At 43.9% G+C, this 19,849-nt stretch overlaps 1 protein-coding gene across 1 annotated transcript; it reads left to right on the top strand.

The window, feature by feature from the left end:
• The first annotated feature begins 5,382 nt into the window (after positions 1-5,382).
• On the top strand, positions 5,383-18,355 carry LGI3 (leucine rich repeat LGI family member 3). Its single transcript, XM_003758044.3, has 8 exons — positions 5,383-5,811; positions 7,768-7,839; positions 9,791-9,862; positions 10,628-10,699; positions 10,889-10,960; positions 13,890-14,059; positions 14,363-14,527; positions 16,125-18,355. The coding sequence occupies exons 1-8, from the start codon at positions 5,603-5,605 to the stop codon at positions 16,940-16,942; spliced, it is 1,650 nt and encodes a 549-aa protein (XP_003758092.1). The 5' UTR covers positions 5,383-5,602; the 3' UTR covers positions 16,943-18,355.
• Positions 18,356-19,849: the final 1,494 nt, after the last annotated feature.

Genomic DNA, 19,849 nt, shown 5'->3' with positions numbered 1-19,849 from the left:
GCTCCTTACCCCCAATCCTCCATGTGCCCCTTTAAATATTTGCCCAAGTCTCTAATTGGAAAAATGTCCCAGGAGAAAGTTGGGGGCAGGAGAAAGAGGAGATAGAGGGGAGGAAAGACGGAGGAAGAAAAGAGAAATCTTAGCCCCATACTCCCTGCTCTCCCAATAATACTGCTTCAGCCATGTCCAGGTGCCAGAGGCTGGGAGCCTGCCTGCCTGCAGTGCCCACCCTTGCCAGCTCCCGAGGGCCTCTTCCCCTAGTTGTCCTGGTAACATTGGAATTGATCAGCTGACTCACGGGCACTGGGCTGGAGCCAGGTGGGGCACTGGGCCAACTGGAAAGCCAAGGAGAACCAAAGGCATCTCGGGGACCTTGTGGGCATCTCTAGAGGCCGGAGGGCCCTGACCCAGGGAGTGTCCTGAGCTTTGCAATTGTGTAGAAGCTTGTTCTCAGGAGAGCTAGTCAGATGGGGGTGGAGGGAGTTTGTAGCATAAATTATTAGACTGTGAATTTATTGTCCTGAATCCTTCACATTGCTGGAAGACTCTGGGCAAGTCTGCCTCATCCGGGTCATTATTCTCCTTGCTAAGGAATCCTGGCTCTGCATTTACTATCTGTGGGACCATTGGCAGATAATTCACTCAGTCTTTCTGGGCTTTAGTTTCTTCATCTATACAAGGCAAAAGGTTGGACTACATAAACTACAAGATGCCTTTCTCCTCTTAGTCCATGATCCTACTTCCTTCTTGGCAAGGTTCCAGATGAACTGGAGCTATCACAAACTCTCAAATCCATTACCTTTTTGGGGGCAGTTGTGGAGAGAAGAGAAATTGAAATTTTTTCCTTTGGCTAGTGGAGAAAATAGATGGAAAGACTATTTTTTCCTCTTTCTCAGAGAACAACCATGTTAATGGGCTTGGAGGTGTCTAGAAGACTGATAAAAAGAATTCCATAATATTTTTAACATTCATATTTCTATATAATCTTACCCCAGTCTACCTTTCCAGCCTTGTCCCCCATTACCTTCTACTGTGAAGTCTATTCTTCAGTCATCTTTGTCCTCTTCATTATGTCTTGAATCTGATCCATCCTTCAAGACATGGGTAAAAACTCCCCTTCCCCGCAAAACTTTCCCAGTCAATTTGAAACCATAGGAATGAACTCCTAGCACTCAAATAACATTGACCTTGGCATCAATCAATGCTTCATATTTTCAGTTATCTTTGTGTTAATCTTGGCTAGCTAGACCATGACCATTAAACCATGAGTTCCTAGAGTGTGGAGTAATCTTTGAATTATTCATCGAGCTACATACTGCCCTGTATCTGATGGGTGCTCACAAATACTCCCTCAATGAATGAATATTTGATGGCTTGAGATGGTGATGAAAGGGAACAAGTAAATCTCAAACCTTATTTCTGTAATAGTTTTGATAGTCTATTATTTCAAATCTAATTATATGAAGGAGTCCCATTCCTTTACATAAAGGTGTGCATAGATCCCCAAAGAGTGCTTGGATAGAATTCAGGGGTTTTCAACTTTGATGAGAAAAATATTACATCTTTATTTTTGTTAACCTTTGGTTTCCTTTGTAATTCTAAATTTTTTTATTTTATGCATCTAAAAACACTATTCTGAGAAAGGGTCCACAGGCTTCACTAGATTTCCATAGGGAACCATTACACAAAATGGGTTCAGTTCTCTCTCTAGATTTGAATCTTTTGCCTATCTTTACATTCATGTCTTTTATGTTTTCTCTGGGATGAATAGAACCAAGATACCCATTTTGGTTTGGGTGGAAGAAGTCAAGGGAAGCATACAGATAATACACTGGGAAGAATGCTAAAGAATCAAGATGCTTGAGTTATAGTATTGGCTATGCCACTTACCAGCTGTTTAAACCTGACAAGTCATATCACATCTCTGAGGTGATTTCCTATCTTTTTAAACTATGAATAATAACATTTTCCTTCTCTATCTCAGAAAATGGCTGTGAAAATCAAATGTTAAATGAAAAAAAGAAGATTGTTAATTCAACACAAATGTTGGGAGGAAGGGTTTTCAGGAAAATAGGCACACTTGTTCACTGTTAGTGGAGCTGTGATTGGTCCAGATATTCTGGAAAGTTATTTTGAGGGGCACCTAGGTAGTGCAGTGGATAGAGCACCAGCCCTGTAGTCAGAAGGACCTGAGTTCAAATATGACCTTAGATAGTTAATATTTCTAGCTGTGTGACCCTGGGCAAGTCACTTAACCCCAATTGTCTCAGCAGCAAAAAAAAAAAAAAAAAAAAAAAGTATTTTAGAACTCTGTATCCAAAGTTACTAAAAGGTGCATACCTTTTGATGTTGATATGCCATACCAGACATATCCCAAAGAGATTAAAGAAAAAGAAAAAAAAACCCTATATATCAAAAATAACCCTAAACCAGGGCGCCCTCCTACTGGGAATAGCTAAACAAATTGTGGTATATAACTGCAATGAAATGTTATTGTGCCATAAGAAGTGACTAAATGAACTGTTTCAGAAGAAACTGAAAAAATTTCTATGAACTGATGCAGATTGAAGTGAGCAAGAAATAAAATAATTTGTACAATGATAATATTATGAAGAAAACAAACTTTAAAAGACTTTAGAACCTTGATCAATGAAGTGATCAACTAAAATTCCAGAAAAAAGATGATGTAGCAGACTATCAACCTCCTAACAGATAACTGATAAACTCAAGATGTAGAATGAAAAATGCTTTTCTGGAGGTCACAGCTAATGTTGGGATTGAAATTTGTTCTGGTGGATTGCTATACATATTTGTTATGAGGATAACTTTTTTTAGTTAAATTCCAATGAGCTCTTTCTGGGGATAAGGAATTGAAAAATGAGTGGATATCCATTGTTTGGGAAATATCTAAATAAATATGGTATATGAAAGAACTGGAATATTATTGTTCTATTAAAAAATGAACAGGCTGATTTTAGAAAAGCCTAGAAAGATTTACATGTACTGATGCTAAGTGAAGCAAGCAGAACCAGAAAAACATCATACATAGCAACAATAAGAGTGTGTGATGATCAAAGTATGATAGATTTAACTGTTCTCAGCAGTTCAGTAATCCAAGGCAATTCCAATAAACTTTGGATGGAGAATGTTGTCTGTAACCAGAAAAAGAACTATGGACACTGAATGTGCATCAACACATTCTATTTTTACCCTTTTTTTTTTCTCATGGTTTTTCCCTTTAATTTTGATTTTCTCACAAAATGACTCATATGGAAATATGTTTTAAAAAATGAATGTTACATATATAACCTAGAAAAAATTAAATTTAAAAAGAACAAACAAACAAAAAAAAAAACCCTGCAATGAAATCACAACGGGAGTGACATAGACAGTGGAGCTTGTGAAAAAAATTAAGTTCAATACTAATATCACAGATTATGCCTTCAGAAGAGGGCATTTATTTGCATTTTCTTCCTTTGAAGTCTTAGTTTGGGCTCTGCTCTGGTCCATCATTATTCCTCTCCACTAGTTGAGAAAAGAATCCAGGAATCCTGTTTCCTTGGGCTTTAAGAATCTCTTGTCTGTCGCTAAGATGACCCTCATTATGTCCTTTCTGGGATGGATGACACAAGGGAGCCTACCCTTTCTACCCCATCCTGGTCCTCTCATTACCAGGGGGCGGGGCAGCTCTCACTCTTCCCTTTGTACGCCGGGCAGGGCTGTGCCAGGGACGGTGGGACGCCCAGCTGCCCCAACTCCCAGCCCCCCTCCCACTACTCCCTATCACACAAGTGGGCAAGAGCAGAGTGAGTTGGGCACAAGCAGATGGGCTGGCAGTGATGACATGGGGTAATCCCATCTTCTTAAAGGAGAAAGCTTAGCCTTGTGTCTGTGAGGCAGAAGCAAAGGGGAGTTGTATGGAGAATCTGGACTAGACTTAGAAGAAAGAGAAACCATCTGTTTCTTTGTAAAGAGTCTTTGTTTAGGTCAGAGTATTCACATTCTGGAGGGCTCCAGAAGAAGGAGGAAATAATTGTATACTCAAACAGGATGGTCCCCAGCTATCAGAACCCTTGACTTTAGTAAAAACCAATAATTGACTTTCTGGGGGGAGGAGAGTGGTCAGAAATATTCCAGATTCCACATGTAATGAACAGCAAGGATTCTGTCCTCTCACCCACACATCATGCCCAATGGACAAAGACATTTTTATTCAGCAGCACACACGTGAACATACATATGCACCCCATCCCAGTCATCTCAGTCCCTGTTACCTACATTCTTAGGTCTGCCATGGCCACCACACACACAAGCCATCATGGGCACATACTGCAGAGGTATGGGGGAATATAATTGGAGGCAGCTAGGTGCCTCAGTGGGTAGAGAGCTGGCCCTGGAATTAGAAAAAACCTGAGTTCAGATTCAGCCTCGGACACTTACTAGCTGTGTGACCCTGGGCAGCTCATTTAATCTCTGTTTACCTTAATCCACCGAAGAAGGAAATGGCAAACCACTCAGAACTTTTGCCAAGAAAATGTCATGGACAACATTGGTGTTTCACGGTCCTCAAGGTCAGTGAAGAGTTGGAGAAGAATGAAGAAGAAGAATAACAAATATTTATTGATTGATGGACTACCCCACTTGCTATGTGAACCTGGGCAAGCTGCCTGATTTCTGAGAGTCATTCCCTCGTCTATAAAGTGGGGCTATGAATATTTGCACTTCCTGCCTCACTGAGCTGTATTTGCAAAGCAAAGTGTTTGTAAACCAAAAGGGCCATAGAAATGTCAGTAGCTGTTATAACCCATTTGGAGGCCAGGTAAGCATATATACAGAGACCCAGGTGGGGTACATAGAGAAACGCACACACGGAGACTTGTTTGAACGTATACATAGATGCACACACACATGCGTGTCCAAAGCCCACACGCACGGACGGGAGCACATGCGCACATATCCATGTGCACATTATACACAGTACACACGTAAGCACGGGCATAAACTCTTGAGAAGATGCAAGACCCAGATGTATGTACTGAGGGACAAAGGCACACGCACACGCAGTCCTGAGATACCTGCTTTCCCACACACTGCAGCAAGATCTCTTCCCAACCCTCTCCTCCTCCCCCTCCCTGTTTAATCCTGAGAGCCCTCCCTCCATGCGCTGTCCCCGCCGCAGTCCCTTCCAACCCCACCCCTGGCCCGGCTGGTCCCCGAGCGCGGCGTACTCCGCACTTGTTTCTCTCAGGCAGAGGGGACTGCAGCGGGGCAGAGCTGAGCCGCTGTGAGAAGGGAGAGGCTGGAAATCTGGAGAGCGCAGCTTGGGGCAGGGGGAGGGGGAGCGGAAAGGGGGAAGGGAGAAGGAGCAGCAGCGGCTGCCGGGCTGCGGGGGGTTGAGGGAGGGAGAGAGAGGGAGGATCCAGCTGCCTGGGAGTTCTCAGCTGCGGCCACCGGGCAGGGATCCGAGCTGCAAGGGGAGGTGCCAGCCTGGGATGCTGGCATCCTTTGGGGGCCTTTGGAGACTGTGGGGGACCAGCCTTCGGGGTGGCAGTGCCCGTGGGTGAGAAGCGAAGGGTGAGAGGGGCAATCTCTAGCTGCAGCCATGTTGGGACTGTGGGCATTGCCGCAGGGATCTGGGCATCGGCTTCTGGAGCTGTCCTTGCTGGGCTTCTGCCTGATCTTACTGGGGGATGCCAAGAGGCCCCCCAAGACTCCCCCATGCCCACCCAGCTGTTCCTGTACCCGGGACACTGCCTTCTGCGTTGACTCCAAGGCTGTGCCCAAGAATCTTCCCACTGAAGTCATCTCCCTGTGAGTGCCCGATCCAAGGGGGAGGGGAATGGAAAGACCAGAGATGATGGGGGAACAACAGGCACAGGCTTGGGGTTCTAGAAGTGCATATTTTTAGGAGTAGGCAAAAGGTATGGGGTGAAGAGGGGGGAAACATAGATAAGATTGGGGGGAGGAGGGGATCCGGAGTTTCCCAAGGAGGTGACTGGCTTCAGAGGGGGGTAAGCAGATGCCTTGTCATCCCAATGCCTCAGAAACAGGAGGCAGATGTCAAGGAAGCAGCTCTTAGAAGATAGGGGCTGTGGCATTTTAAAAATTTATTTCCAAGATGCAGCACAGCACCTTCCACAGTGCTGCTGAAATATGCATGGGTAATGCATATACCCCATGGGTAATGAATATAAGGGGACCAACAAGCATGATTGATGGGGAAAACCCCAAGAGTATGTGCTCTATGTATATGGTCACCAAACATGAGGAAAGGTGCAAGGCCTTCTGAGTCAGAAGTTTGTGTCCACACAAGCAGTGTATTCCTCTGGTGTATATGTGTCTGCTCATCCTGCATGCCCATCCATGGGATCAGTCCCACGGTGCTGCATCGAGGGAGGGAAACTGCAGCCACATTTTGCCCTGCTCTATTCCTTGACACTGATGCTGGTCAATGCAACGTGACATACCGGCCTTTCAATGGTATCTTTTGAACTTCCAGCATTACAGATGTAATCTTGGCCACAATTAACCCCTTGGTTATTGGGATAGCCAGAGTTTAAACTCTTTGAGAATAGAGAGCACATCTGAGCTTCAGTCAACAGTTTCTCTAGTTGTGTCTGTCTCTTTATCTATAAAATGAAAATAATTAATAACCTGTTGTGAGGATCAAATGAGATCATGTAATAGAAAGTGTTTTTTCAGTCTTAAAGTGCTAACAATAATAATAAGCATTTATATACCACTTTAAGGCTTTGCAAAGCACTTTACAAATATCTCACAAGTGCTTAAGAGATAAATGCTACTATTAACCTCATTTTGCAGCAGAGGAAATTGAGGCAGAGAGATTTGCCCAGTATTATACAGCTAGTAAGTGTTTAGAGTCAGCTAGATGGCACAGTGGATAGACTGCTGAACCTAGAGTCAAGTAAACTTCCTGAGTTCAAATCTGCCTTCAGATTCTAGCTGTGTGGTCTAGGTAAGTCATTTAGCCCAGTTTGCCTCAGTTTTCTCATCAGTAAAGTGAACTGGAGAAGGAAATGGAAAACCACTCCTCGATATCTTTGCCAAGAAAATCCCAAACGGTGTCATGAAGAATCAGGCATTGGATAACAACAAAGTGTCTGAGATCACATTTAAACTCAGAATTTCTTGACCAAAGATAACCACCGAGTTACCTCTGCCATTTATGATATTTAAAATCATCTATTATTATTTATATCCCCAGGGCCTAGCACAGGACTTGTAGGACTTTGCAGGACCTTGTACATAGTAGGCATGAAAATGTTTGTTCATGATGATGCAACAGCTTCTTTCTGATGGGTGTGGGTGGTAAGAAAAGCACAAGATTTATGGAGGCAGGGCAAAGAGGGGGAACATGTAAGGAAAGATGTTGGGAGCCTAGATGAGTCTACAGGGAGGGGCTGAGGAGCTTCCCAAGGAATGTCACAAGGGAGTGGGGGTGAGGGATTGCATCTAAATGGCCCAAGGAGAAGGCGTACGTGTCAAGAAAGGGAAGATAGGGTTTGAACTTTGGGAGAAAAGGATAAAGTTGGGAGGTGTGAATAAAATGAAATCAGTGGGGAGGGGCATAGATTAACCCAAAGTGGTATCCGAGGAAAAAAAAAAGGAAGCGGAGGAAATCAAAGAAACTGATCATTGGAGTAAAGTACTGAGCTAAATCTTCCACTCCCCTTCTTTTTACCCCACCCACCCACCAGCATAATTCCTGCTGCTCACTCTATCCTTGACCCAACTGCCTTCCTACAGGACACTGGTGAATGCAGCCTTCTCGGAGATCCACGATGGAGCTTTCTCTCATCTGCCACTTCTTCAGTTCTTGTACGGGACCATCCCTATGTTTCTTCAGAAAACCTTAGGGTTTGGGAGATTTGGGGGAGAGGCTGTAGTCTTTGTTCTGTGGTGGGTACTGTAAAACACAGGGGGGCCTCCATCTGAAAGCAGGAATCGAGATGGAGAGCTGGGTCGGAGGGAAGGATCTCTAGAATCAGAGTCCAGACTTTATTGGCTGGGTTGATGAGGGCAGTGGCTGTGAGGAAAGCATTTTAAACCAGAAGGCAATGGTGGAGTGGACCTAAGACCCAGGCAAGGACATGGCCTTTGATAAAGGCAACAACTTAGTCTGAATCTGCAGAGTTGGGAGGGATAGAATGGTCTGCATATTGATGGGTCCTGTGTCAGATCTCAGAGCCAAAGCTCTTAACCTTTTTTTCTGTGTCATAGACCCTATTGGCCAACTTTTGAAGCCAGTGGATCATATTTCAGAACTATGTGTTTAAATGTACAACATAAAATACATAGAATTATAAAGTGAAACAATTATATTGAAATAATAATCATCAAGATTTATATATATATTTTTAAAAGTTCACAGATTCTAGAGAGGTTCAAGATTTCCAAAGCATTGCTCAAGTCATCAGTGGATTAGCCAAAAATGCATTGGGGGGGGGGGGGGATTTATTTGTGTATAGCTCTCATTTACCACAGGAGAGACAGGTATGAACAGAAGGAAGGAAACAAGTCTTTATTAAGTTCCTATAATAGGTCAGGCACTTTAAAAATATCTCATTTGATCCATTCAACCACCTTATGAAATTATCGTTATCCCCATTTTACAGTTAAAGAAACTGAGGCAGAGATTAAGTGACTTGTTCAAGATCATACAGCTAGTGTTCCAAGTGCAGATTTGAACTCAGTTTTCCTGCTCCAGTCCAAACTACTACATAGCTTCCTCCAAAGCAAGAAATAACGATTTAGAAGAGAGAAGGCAGAAAATACATAAACCATATGTATTGGACTAGAGGAGTGACTTTTGTACAGGGAGGGAGAGAATACTTGTTTTATTCCAAGGAGAATTTAAAAAGGGACTGTTTAGTACAGGTGTTATTAATCTAAGCAGTAAAATGGAACAGCAGATAGAGCACCAGACCTGTATTCAAGACCTAAGTTCAAATCTAGCTTCAGACACTAGTTGTGTGTCACCTTGAACAAGTCACTTACCCCCTATTTGCCTTAATTTCTCATCTGTAAAATGGGGAAAAAGGAAATAACATACCACTTCAGTATCTTTGCTAAGAAAACCCCATAAACAATGTCCATAGGATCATGTATAATGAAACATGACTGAATAAGCATGGGTGGCCAACAAGTTCAGGGTTAGATTTTAAGGGATTGGGGAAAATAATTACATTTTTTTTTTTTTTTTTTTTTTACTAACCTCTGGCCTAAATGTAATAATTCTGATTATTTAAGAACTCTGAAAAGGGATCCAAGACACAGAAAAGGTTAAGAATTTTGGTTCTTTAAATCTTTGTAAAATTATCCTGAGAAGCAGGAGAAGGTGCTTTATGGTACCCTCATACCAAACCATCCTTCAATTCTATGCTAGATTGTTGGAGATAGGAAAAGGAAAGGAAAATTGCCAATAAGAGAAAAGTGGGAAAACTCAGGACCTAGAGACATCCATCTTTGACAGGAGAAAGCTCAACCCTCTCTCCATTATTTTTATACTTGGGTTGTGGTAGGGAGGAAAAAAATCCAAGTACCAACTGCTACAATATATTATTTCATTTCTGTACCTTACTGTTCTTCATATCCCATGATCTGATAGTCACCTATTAACAAATCTTTTGGGTGCTCTGGATGGAATGGGCAATAGTGAGGGCCAAAGCATAGTAAAGAGCTTTAGAGGACAGACAGAATACTTGGGGAGGGACCTTGGGATAATGGGCACATCCTAGAGCTCTAACTTTTCCTTTGCCTCCTTTTCTAGGTTACTCAATTCCAACAAGTTTACTCTGATCGGAGACAATGCTTTCATGGGACTATCCCACCTACAATATCTGTGCGTGGGAGAAGAAGGGATAAAGGGTGGAACAAAAGGAGGAGGAGGAGGATACTGGGATCTGGGTGGGGTTGATTGGAAGTTGGATGGAAAAGGTTGGAAATGGAAGGTCAGAGGGTGAAAATCAATGAAATTTAGGTCTGGAAAAAAATTTGTGATTATTTCATCCACTTCCTTATCATGTGCACGACTACAGCTAAACCAGAGTTTCTTAAAGGGTGTATCACCTCAATATTTCCCATTAGGTGTGCTTTAAAATGCCTAGCTCTTACCCACCCCCACCTCTGCTGCATTTGGCTGCCTGCTCTTTGGGAAGCCACTCAGTGGAAGGGGAAGAGAAGTGAAAAGTTACCTCCCTTGCTGAGAACCTTGGGGGTGAAGTGGGAGGGGGGATAAAAGGAGGGTAAAGAGAGGAAGAGAAAATCTGCCTAATGTGTCTGGAGCACTGACTGCCAAGAAACTGTTGTTTGTTACCAACTTAAAATGTGCAGTGTGCCTTGATTCTTCATGGCAAAGAAAGAATACTGTGCTGTAAGCAAAAAAAAAAAAAAAAAAAAAAAAAAAAAAAAAGTATTGAGAACTGCCTTAAAACTTCTTAGCCATCACTTTTTTCCTTTTTAAAGCTTTGTGGGTCAGAAGTCCATGCAATCTCATTGGTAGCCTTTTTTAGAGACTGGATTTGCAGTTTGGCTAGGGTTAAGATTATGGGCTAGAAGCAGGGGTAGGATTGAATGCCAGGCTGAGCCAAGCTCTTATTTTCTATAGCTTCATTGAGAACAATGACATCTGGGCACTGTCTAGGTTCACCTTCCGAGGACTCAAGTCTTTGACACACCTGTAAGTATAACCCAACACAAGGTTGTCCACTACAGACGTATCCCTGCCCAGTTGTCCCTAAAAACAGGTTCCTCTCTGGGGCTAAAAAAGGTGGAATGGTCGATTTTGGCCAACTGGATCCCAATACCCAGGAGACTCCCTCATAATTCAAGGTAACTTTGTAACTAAGATATTTTTTCCCCCTTGCAGCTCACTGGCCAATAATAATCTTCAGACACTGCCCAGAGATGTCTTCCAACCCTTGGACATCTTGAGTGACTTGTAAGGCCCTTTTCCCATCTCTTTTAATGAACCTACCTTGAATCTTGGCCAGGAGGGGAGATTCCCTTTTGGGAAGGAGTTCTTAACTTGGGGATAGAGGGAGGGAAGGAGAGAAGGGGGGAGTGGGAAGGAGAGAGAAAGTGGAGGAGAGAGAGGGAGGGAGGGAGGGAAGAAGAAAGGAGAAAGACTCAGACAGAAAGATAGACAGAAACAAAGAGAGACAGACACAGAAAGACTGAGACAGAAAGACTCAGAGAGACAAAAGGACAGAGATTCAGAAACAGAGAGAAGTTCAGAGACAAAGATAGAGACAGAGAGACAGAAACAGAAAGACAGATTCAGAGACAGAGACCAAGAGACAATGATAGACAGAGACACAAAGAGATATATGTATACATATATACCTATATAAGTATGTACATATATACAAATGTATATACACATATATGCATGTGTATATATACTTGTATGTGATATAGGTATGTGTTATCTTTATATGCATACATATATATATATATGTACAGGTAAATAAGATGAAAAAGTCTGTATAACAACATATCAACACACATATATAGGTAACTAGTTTAATATATTTTTCTTTGTAATCCTACATATTATATACATTTAAAAACATTTTCAGAGAAGGAGCTCATAAGAGTCACCAGATTACCAAAGAGGGCTATGGCACAAAAAGGGTTGAGAACTATTTTAGGGAAGTATTAGGGGATGGGAGGGATATAAAACCTAAAGAAAGAAACAAGTGTAGGTACTGGGATCTGGGGGACAGAATTAGAAGAGGAAAATTTAACATGTATGATTCCCCAAGACGTTCATGACCTTGTCTAAAATGTATGATTGGGGAAAGTTTGTGTATGAATAACCTTCATTTCTCCCTGCAGGGTCAGGAAAAGGAAGGGGAATAAACATTTATTGAGCTGGGTGGTGCAGTGGACAGAATTCAGGACTTGGAGTCAGGGAGACCTGAGTTCAAATATATCACTTTTACTAGTTATATGAGCCTGGGCAAATCTCTTAACCTTGTTTGCCTCAGTTTGCTCATCTGTAAAATGAGTTGGATTAAAAAAATAGCAATAGTAATAGTACTTTTGCTGAGAAAACCCCAAATGGAATCCCAGAGAGTTGGACATGACTGAACAACAAACACCTATCAGTCTCTGTGCTATACACTAGAAATAAAAGTACAAAGAATGAAATAACCCATTCTCAGAAGGAGCTTGCACCTCTATTCTGACAGGGGAGATAAGTACATATAAAGGATATATATAGAAGGTATATATAGCTAATAAATACAAACATATACAGAAAAGCTAAATACAAGAGAATTTTGGAGGGAGGGCAGGAATTCAGTTGGGAAAGGCTCTGTGTAGAAATTTGGTGCCTGAGCTGCTCCTTAAAGGAAGAGAGGGATTCTCTGAGGCTCAAGTCAGCAGGGAGTGCATCTCAGGCATGCTAATACCAAAGTAAGGAGCTGGTTACCAACTTAAAATGTGCAGGGCAAGCTATAATCAAGGGGTCAAGAGGTAGAGCTCTTGATCTTGCCCCTGAGACTTCTTGGCTTGTGAGAACTTGGGCAAAGCTAATCTTTCTGAGTTTCCTCATCTGTGCAATATTGATAAGTGCTTGTTGCTCCCACCTCGTTGGATTGTGTTAGGGCAAGAATAACATAATATATGTAAAGCACTTGGCAAATCCGAAATGTCAACTATTATCATTGGGGCTTTTGTGCCTCAGTAGGCCCTGAGGGCGGCATTGCATAACAGCCCAGTACATGATACAACTGATGTTTATAAAGCAACACTGAGTCATTAAGAAATAGTCACCTCTATTTTCCCTATGGTTCTTCCATGGAGAAGAGGAGGACAATTATGGGATAGGATATAGGTAGAGGGGTACTAGAGTGGGAAGTTTGGATTCTAGCCTTGAGCCTGCCACCTGTTCAGTATAAAGCACTCTGAAAATGTCAGTATTTATGATTCCTTTTCTGAGCTTGAATAAGTTCCTTAAACTCGAGGCTGAGAGCTGGGAGGGACCTCAGGGGACATCTAGTCCAACCTTTTTACAGAGAGGAAAACAGAGGCAAGGTTAAGTGACATTTGAAAGGTCATTTAGGTAGTTGATATTAGAAGTGGGATTGGAACCAATAACCTGTATTCTTTTCACTGTAGCATACATAGGTCAATTTCCTCATCCATAAAATGAGAAAGTTGAACAGGGATTCATGGGCTCAAATCACACGGTTAAAGTTTATTTGCTTTTCTATTTGTCCTATTGTTATTTCAGTCTTTGTTTCTTTTCACAAAGACCTATTACTTCCACTCCATATTCCTCTGAATAAACCCTGGACATGGCAAAACCAGCTCCAAGCAGCCTCTAGGCTGAGGGATTTCCATACTGGACTGCCCTAATATCTCTCCTACTTTATAATTCCATTATTCTTTACAGATTGGAGACTCCATCAAGAAAATCCCAAATGAACCCTATCAAAAGCTCAACCATATTCACGATTACTTTTTTCTTTTTCTTAGAGTATTTTTTTTCATATACATGCAAAAGTAGTTTTCAATATTCACTTTTGCAAAACCTTTTGTTCTAAATTTTTCTCTTTCTCTCCTCACTCCCTTTTCCCCAAGATAGCAAGCTATCTGATATAGGTTAAACATGTGCATTTATTCTAAATATATTTCCATGTTTGTCACATATTCATGTTTACTTACACAAGGAAATAATGAAACTGACAAAGGAGGGATTTTTGGTATGGGACAATAGGAATAAAATGAGGGTAGGGGAATGAGGAGGACTATTTGCTTCCCATAAGCGATCCACACATCTACTTTGGGAGGGAAGTGTTTTGAGCCAGGTTGCTGAATGTCATTATTCCCTTCCAAAATCTCTCACTCCTATTGGCCAGAGACCTTCGGGGCAACTCATTGATCTGTGACTGCAAAGTAAAGTGGTTGGTGGAGTGGTTGGCAAATACCAATACTACTGTGGCTCCCATCTACTGCGCTAGCCCTCCTAGGTTCCAGGAGCACAAGGTGCAGGACCTGCCACTCAGAGAGTTCGACTGTATCACAACTGGTAGGAGACCACCTGGGGATTAATGCAGCCCCTTTCCTAGGGTATCTGTTGGGTACATCATAAAGCTCCCCACATTTGTGTCCCCTCCAGCTTTGGGTCACCAGATACTCTTCCTCTCTGTGTATCTTATCCCTTTTTCTTTCATCCTGCATCCCGTATTCTATTCTTCCTCTTACCCTGACTGAGCCCACTCTGGCCCTCCTCTCATTAACCTGTGCTAGTCATTCCCCTTCAATCCCCACCTGTTCTGCCCCTGGGCCAATGGGCCCTCTATCAACTTTACCTCACATCTCCTTCTCACAGATTTCGTGCTGTACCAGACTCTGCCTTTCCCTGCGGTGTCAGCTGAACCTTTTCTTTATGCCAGTGATCTCTACTTGGCCCTGGCCCAGCCCAGTGCCAGTGCCTGTACCATCCTGAAGTGGGACTATGTGGAACGTCAGCTTCGGGATTTTGACCGAATTCCAGGTACGGGTGCAGCCAGTCCTTTCAGCACTACTAGTAACATTGCCAATTAGCATGATAGCCTTTTGTGCTTGATTATGTGGGCCTGAAGTTCAGTGATGAGGGCTTCAGGCTGTGGGCAGAATTGCAACAAATTCTTCCAAATAAGACTTGAGTCTTCCAAACAAACACTATAAGTTTTTGTTGTGCTGAGGAACAGAATTAGATAAATCTAACCACAAAATAAAAAAGAAAGAAATTAGGGAGATTAATAGAATCTTAAAAAACTTAGATATGATAGATCTCTGGGGAAAACTGAATAGGAATAGAAAGGAATATACTCTTTCCTCAGTGGTACATGGTACCTACTCAAAAATTGACCATGTATCAGGGCATAAAAACCTCACAATTGGGGCAGCTAGGTGGCGCATTGGATAGTGCACCAGCTCTGAAGTTAGGAGGACCTGAATTCAAACCTAACCTCAGACACTTAACACTTCCTAACTTTGTACTTCCGGGCAAGTCACTTAACCCCAATTGCCTCAGCAAAAACAAAAACAAAAATCTCACAATGAAAGGCAGAAATAGTAAATGCATCCTTTTTAGACCATGAGGCAATAAAAATTACATTCAATAAAAGACCAAAGTAAGATGGACTAAAAACCAATTGGGAATTAAATAATTTAATTCTAAAAAACGAGTAGATCAAAGAAGAAATCATAGTAACAATCAATAAATTCATCCAAGAGAATGGCAATAATGAGACAGCATACCAAAACTTATAGGATGCAGCCAAAGCAGTTTTTAGGGGAAATTTTATATCTCAGTATACTGAGGAAAAAGGACCAAGTAGATCTGGGACATAGTCTGTTAAGAGGGAGGATAAATACTAATCCTAGCTAAAGGATAGCCAGGATGGAGATAAATTTTGGTCACGTGTGTGTAAAGTTTTATCTTTGCATAATTGTATAAGTTTATGTTTATATGTGCATATGTGAATAAATGAATGAAGAAATAATATAGTTAAGCGCTTAACACGTGCCAGACATTGTCCAAAGTGCTTGGACAATAACAAATGCAAAAAGGCAACCCCCTGCCTTCAGTTTAGAATGTAAACTTAACTTTACTTTAGAATGTAAACTTCACATTCTAAGAGAGCTATTCCTAGAAAACAATGGATCTTAGCTACTTTGTTTCCTAATGTGTGTGGCATTCATACAAAGGGTCTTGTTTTTCGGAGTGAACCTTTCCTCTTCTCCAGAACAGTTAACTTCCTCTTAAATACCTAGCAGTCAACCAACAGTTATGGAGTGCTCACCCCATGCCCTTTCCAATGCCAGACATTTCAGGGCATCCAGAGACTTATAAGACATGGCTCCCGCCTTCGTGGAGTTTTCAGTCTGGGGAGATAAAAATCAACATTCTTGGATCAATGAGAAAATAATGATGATCAAGGCAGTAACAGCTGTAGGAGTTGAGGGAGGAAAAAGAAATGATTGTGGGGCTGGGTAGCGGAGGAGGACGGACATTTCCCCTATTTACAAGAAAGTAGCTCGGGTGGAGAGACGAGGAGAGAGGGGCGGCTTCCATAATGCGCCTTGCTTTCTCTTCCCGCGAACAGCTCCTTCAGCTGTGCACTGTAAGCCACTGGTGGTGGACGGCCAGCTCTACATGGTCGCAGCCCAGCTCTTTGGGGGCTCCTACATCTACCACTGGGATCCGAACACCACCCGTTTCAACAAGCTTCAGGATATCGACCCCGAGAGGGTTCGGAAGCCCAATGACCTGGAGGCCTTCCGCATCGAAGGGGACTGGTTCTTTGCCATAGCAGACAGCTCTAAGGCAGGAGCCACCAGCCTTTACCGCTGGCACCAGAACGGCTTTTACTCCCACCAAGCCCTGCACGCCTGGCACCGGGACACCGACTTGGAGTTTGTGGATGGCGAGGGCAAGCCCCGGTTGATTGTTTCCAGCAGTTCCCAGGCTCCGGTCATCTACCAGTGGAGTAGAGCCCAGAAGCAGTTTGTGGCCCAGGGCGAGGTGTCCCAGGTGCCCGACGCCCAAGCGGTGAAGCATTTCCGAGCGGGCCGGGACAGCTACCTGTGCCTCAGCCGCTACATCGGCGACTCGAAGATCCTGCGCTGGGAAGGCACCCGCTTCTCCGAAGTGCAAGCGCTGCCATCGCGAGGCTCCCTGGCGCTTCAGCCCTTCCTTGTGGGTGAAAGGCGCTACCTGGCCCTGGGCAGCGACTTCTCCTTCACCCAAATCTATCAGTGGGACGAAGGCCGGCAGAAGTTTGTGCGCTTCCAGGAGCTGGCAGTACAGGCCCCCAGGGCTTTCTGCTACATGCCGGCTGGGGATGCCCAGCTGCTGTTGGCACCTAGTTTCAAGGGGCAGACCCTGGTGTACCGCCACGTTGTGGTGGATCTTAGTGCCTAGGGAGGTGCCCTGTGTGGAGATTTTTCTGTAGAAGACACTGGGAGGTCCCTGTAGTCCGTATGTAACAGTGGGGAGACACATGTGACCAGTGTTCATACATGCATATAGATGTACACCCCAGAAACATGCATGTGCACATAAGAAACACAAGGTAACATTTGGCCACACGTCTGATGTACAAGAACCGACCTAAATAGAACTATACACAAAGACACCTAAACGCATTCCCAGGCAGATGCAAAATACACACGGAGGTGTGTGCAGGCCTTCCCCCCTGACTCTCACTCTCCTGTATTAACAAGTCCACTTGTCTCCAGCCTCTGCGCCCTGAGTGACTATCTGTGCTTTTCTCTGGCTCTCCCAGGCGCCCATACTGATGCCTCAGAGTATTTCTTTAACACAGTTAGCATTTCTGCTCTCAGGTGGCTAAACCTTTCCTTAGCTGTGTCTGAACCCCTGACAGCCTATTCCCCCCCCAGCCCAAGGCATCCACCCAGTCACACCCAAAGAAACACCCCAGCCTTAGCTTCTGTTCACATGAGTGTGCATAGGGACATACACACACACACACACACACACACACACACACACACACAGACTCGTCTACGTAGGGTGTCTGCTTTGTCTAGCAGGGCTTCCACTCCATTCCCTCCCTTGGTTTGCCACAGAGGAAGGACCCAGGAAGCTGCAGTGCCCTGGGGAACCACAGCCCATTCTGCCTCTGCTCACCCACACAGTTGGGTCCGTTCCCACTGTTAGCCAGGATCAAGACGATGGGACCAGTCCCTGTTTGTGCTTGAGCCGCTCCCACCAAAAGCAATAATAAACCCCAGGCATTCCCTGGTGCTGCTGGTGCATCCCCCAGTTCTTTCTGAGATGCAGGATCCCCTCCTGCCTGCAGGGGATGACTAAGAGCCTGGTAGCAGAACACTGAGTCCATCTTGGCTCAATACCAATCTGTCCTCACCCTCGAGCCTGCCCATCTGTTTATCCTGAGCTGCCCCAGGCTGGGTCTTTCTTGGGTAGGAGGTGGGGAAGTTAGCAGATGGGGCACTTGTATCTACTTGCCTACAGGCCCCCAGCACCAGAGAGGCCAAGCTAAGCTGGGCATTTCCTGGGGCTCCTGCACCTCTAGCCAGAATGTCTCTCGGGTGCTGTGCCCTTTGGGGAGGGCCAGGTGTGAGTGAGCAGCCTCGCGTTACCAGCCTGAAGGTGAGGGCACCAGGTGATAAGCTTCTGCTGCCACCTTCTGGGCACTTTGAATATGAGGAAGCAAGGGGTGGGCTGTGGTAAAAGAAGGGAGGGGGCTGCCCTCTGCTGAGACCCCCCCAGAGCCTACAATATCGATGATCCAGATGGCTCAGGTGTAAAGCTCAGATTCACCTTTTTTCCAATAAAACCCCTCACCTTTCACCTTGTCTCCTGTTTAATTTCCATCGATATCATCCGGGGCAGTGCCGGGACCAGCTGCCCCTCACATCAGTGAGCATCCACCTGGAGGGGTCGGAGAGGCCTTTTCTGAGTACTTATGGTTCCCCTTCCTCCCCACTCAGTCCCCCAGGTAGAGGGCCAGCCCATTCCTTAATCTTCCAGAAGGCATAGATTCCAGAGTTAGAAGTCATGAGTAAGCCAGTCACGGGGGGGGGGGGGGGGGGGGGGGGGGGGGGGGGCTGATGGAGCGTGACTGGTTCTCTCCTGAGATGGAGTCCCAAGTCAAGGTTATTCCTATCCTGGAGACCCAGCACAGATAGGGCACCAGCAGCAAGGTGGAAGGTAGGAAAGGTGTTTGGCTGTTGGGAAATCCCGGGCCGGGGAGAGCGTGGGACATAGAACTGGAAGCAACATTTGGAGCCCTGAGGAAGGCCTAACTAGAAGTGAGACTCATTCTACTGGAACCTTGTCAACCCCATCATGTCACCAAGGAGACAAGGAAGAAGTCTATGGCAAACACAAGACTGGCATCCAAGGGGTACTCCTGTCTAGGTGGGTGTTGTGCCATCATTTCTAACTCAACGCGGCCAAAGTCAAACTTGCTATTTTCCCATTACAACCCAGAATTCAGTGGACCTTTCTTAAGAATTCATAAATTTAGACCTGGAAAGGTCCTTTGAGGTCACAGAGAGTAGCCTCTCCCCTTATTTGCAAATGGAGAAACTGATGTCCAGAGAGCATGGGACTTGCCAGGATCACACAGCCAATAAGTATCTGAGGAAGGATTCAAAGGCAATCTTTCCTGGTTCCAACTCTTATTGTCTCTCCTTCATATTCAGTCACCGGCAGCAAATATATCTTCCTGAAAAAAAAAAAAAACTTTTTTGAAAAAAAGATTTTGCCTTTTTCTACTTCTATGATTCCTGCAATAGCTGGCGATCCTTTTTGCCTGATTTATCTTGATTCTGACGTTTACTATATAATTTCTGGGCCTTAGTTTCTTCAAATGTAAAAATAGGGAAAATATATCATTATCTGCCTCTCAGAATTTATCTCTCTCTCTGGGGTCCGAGGAAAGGAAAGTGACTAGGTGGTGCAGTGAATTAGGACTGGAGTCCAGAGAGTCTACGATCAAATCTAGCCTCAGATGCTTACTAGCAATGTGACTTAATTTACTTTCTTTAAGTGTAAAATGGATCATCCTACTACTTACCTCCAAGGATTGTGACAAGCAAATTAGGTAATGATAAAGTGCTTAGCCCAGGGTAAGGCACACAGCAAGTGCCATATAAATGCTCACTCCCCTTCCCTCTTTTGTTTAAGATATTTGATGAAAAAATTAAGAAATAAAAATTAACAATTCCTAAATTCCTAATGGAGAAGACAGCATATATTCTAAATAAATAGGTATATATTGATGCCCTATACTGTCCATTATCCATTGGGTAGAGGATTGACCATGAAGTCAGGAAGACT

This window comes from Sarcophilus harrisii, chromosome 2, assembly GCF_902635505.1.
Source record: "Sarcophilus harrisii chromosome 2, mSarHar1.11, whole genome shotgun sequence".
Lineage (NCBI taxonomy): Eukaryota > Metazoa > Chordata > Mammalia > Dasyuromorphia > Dasyuridae > Sarcophilus > Sarcophilus harrisii.
Note: the sequence above shows the minus strand (reverse complement) of the source record. Positions and strands in the feature narration are given on the sequence as shown.

Coding starts and splice junctions, on each gene's coding strand:
- LGI3 (XM_003758044.3), top strand. CDS start 5,603: ATGTTGGGACTGTGGGCATTGCCGCAGGGATCTGGGCATCGGCTTCTG. Junction 7,840..9,790: donor CTGCCACTTCTTCAGTTCTT/GTACGGGACCAT, acceptor CTCCTTTTCTAG/GTTACTCAATTCCAACAAGT. Junction 9,863..10,627: donor CTATCCCACCTACAATATCT/GTGCGTGGGAGA, acceptor TATTTTCTATAG/CTTCATTGAGAACAATGACA.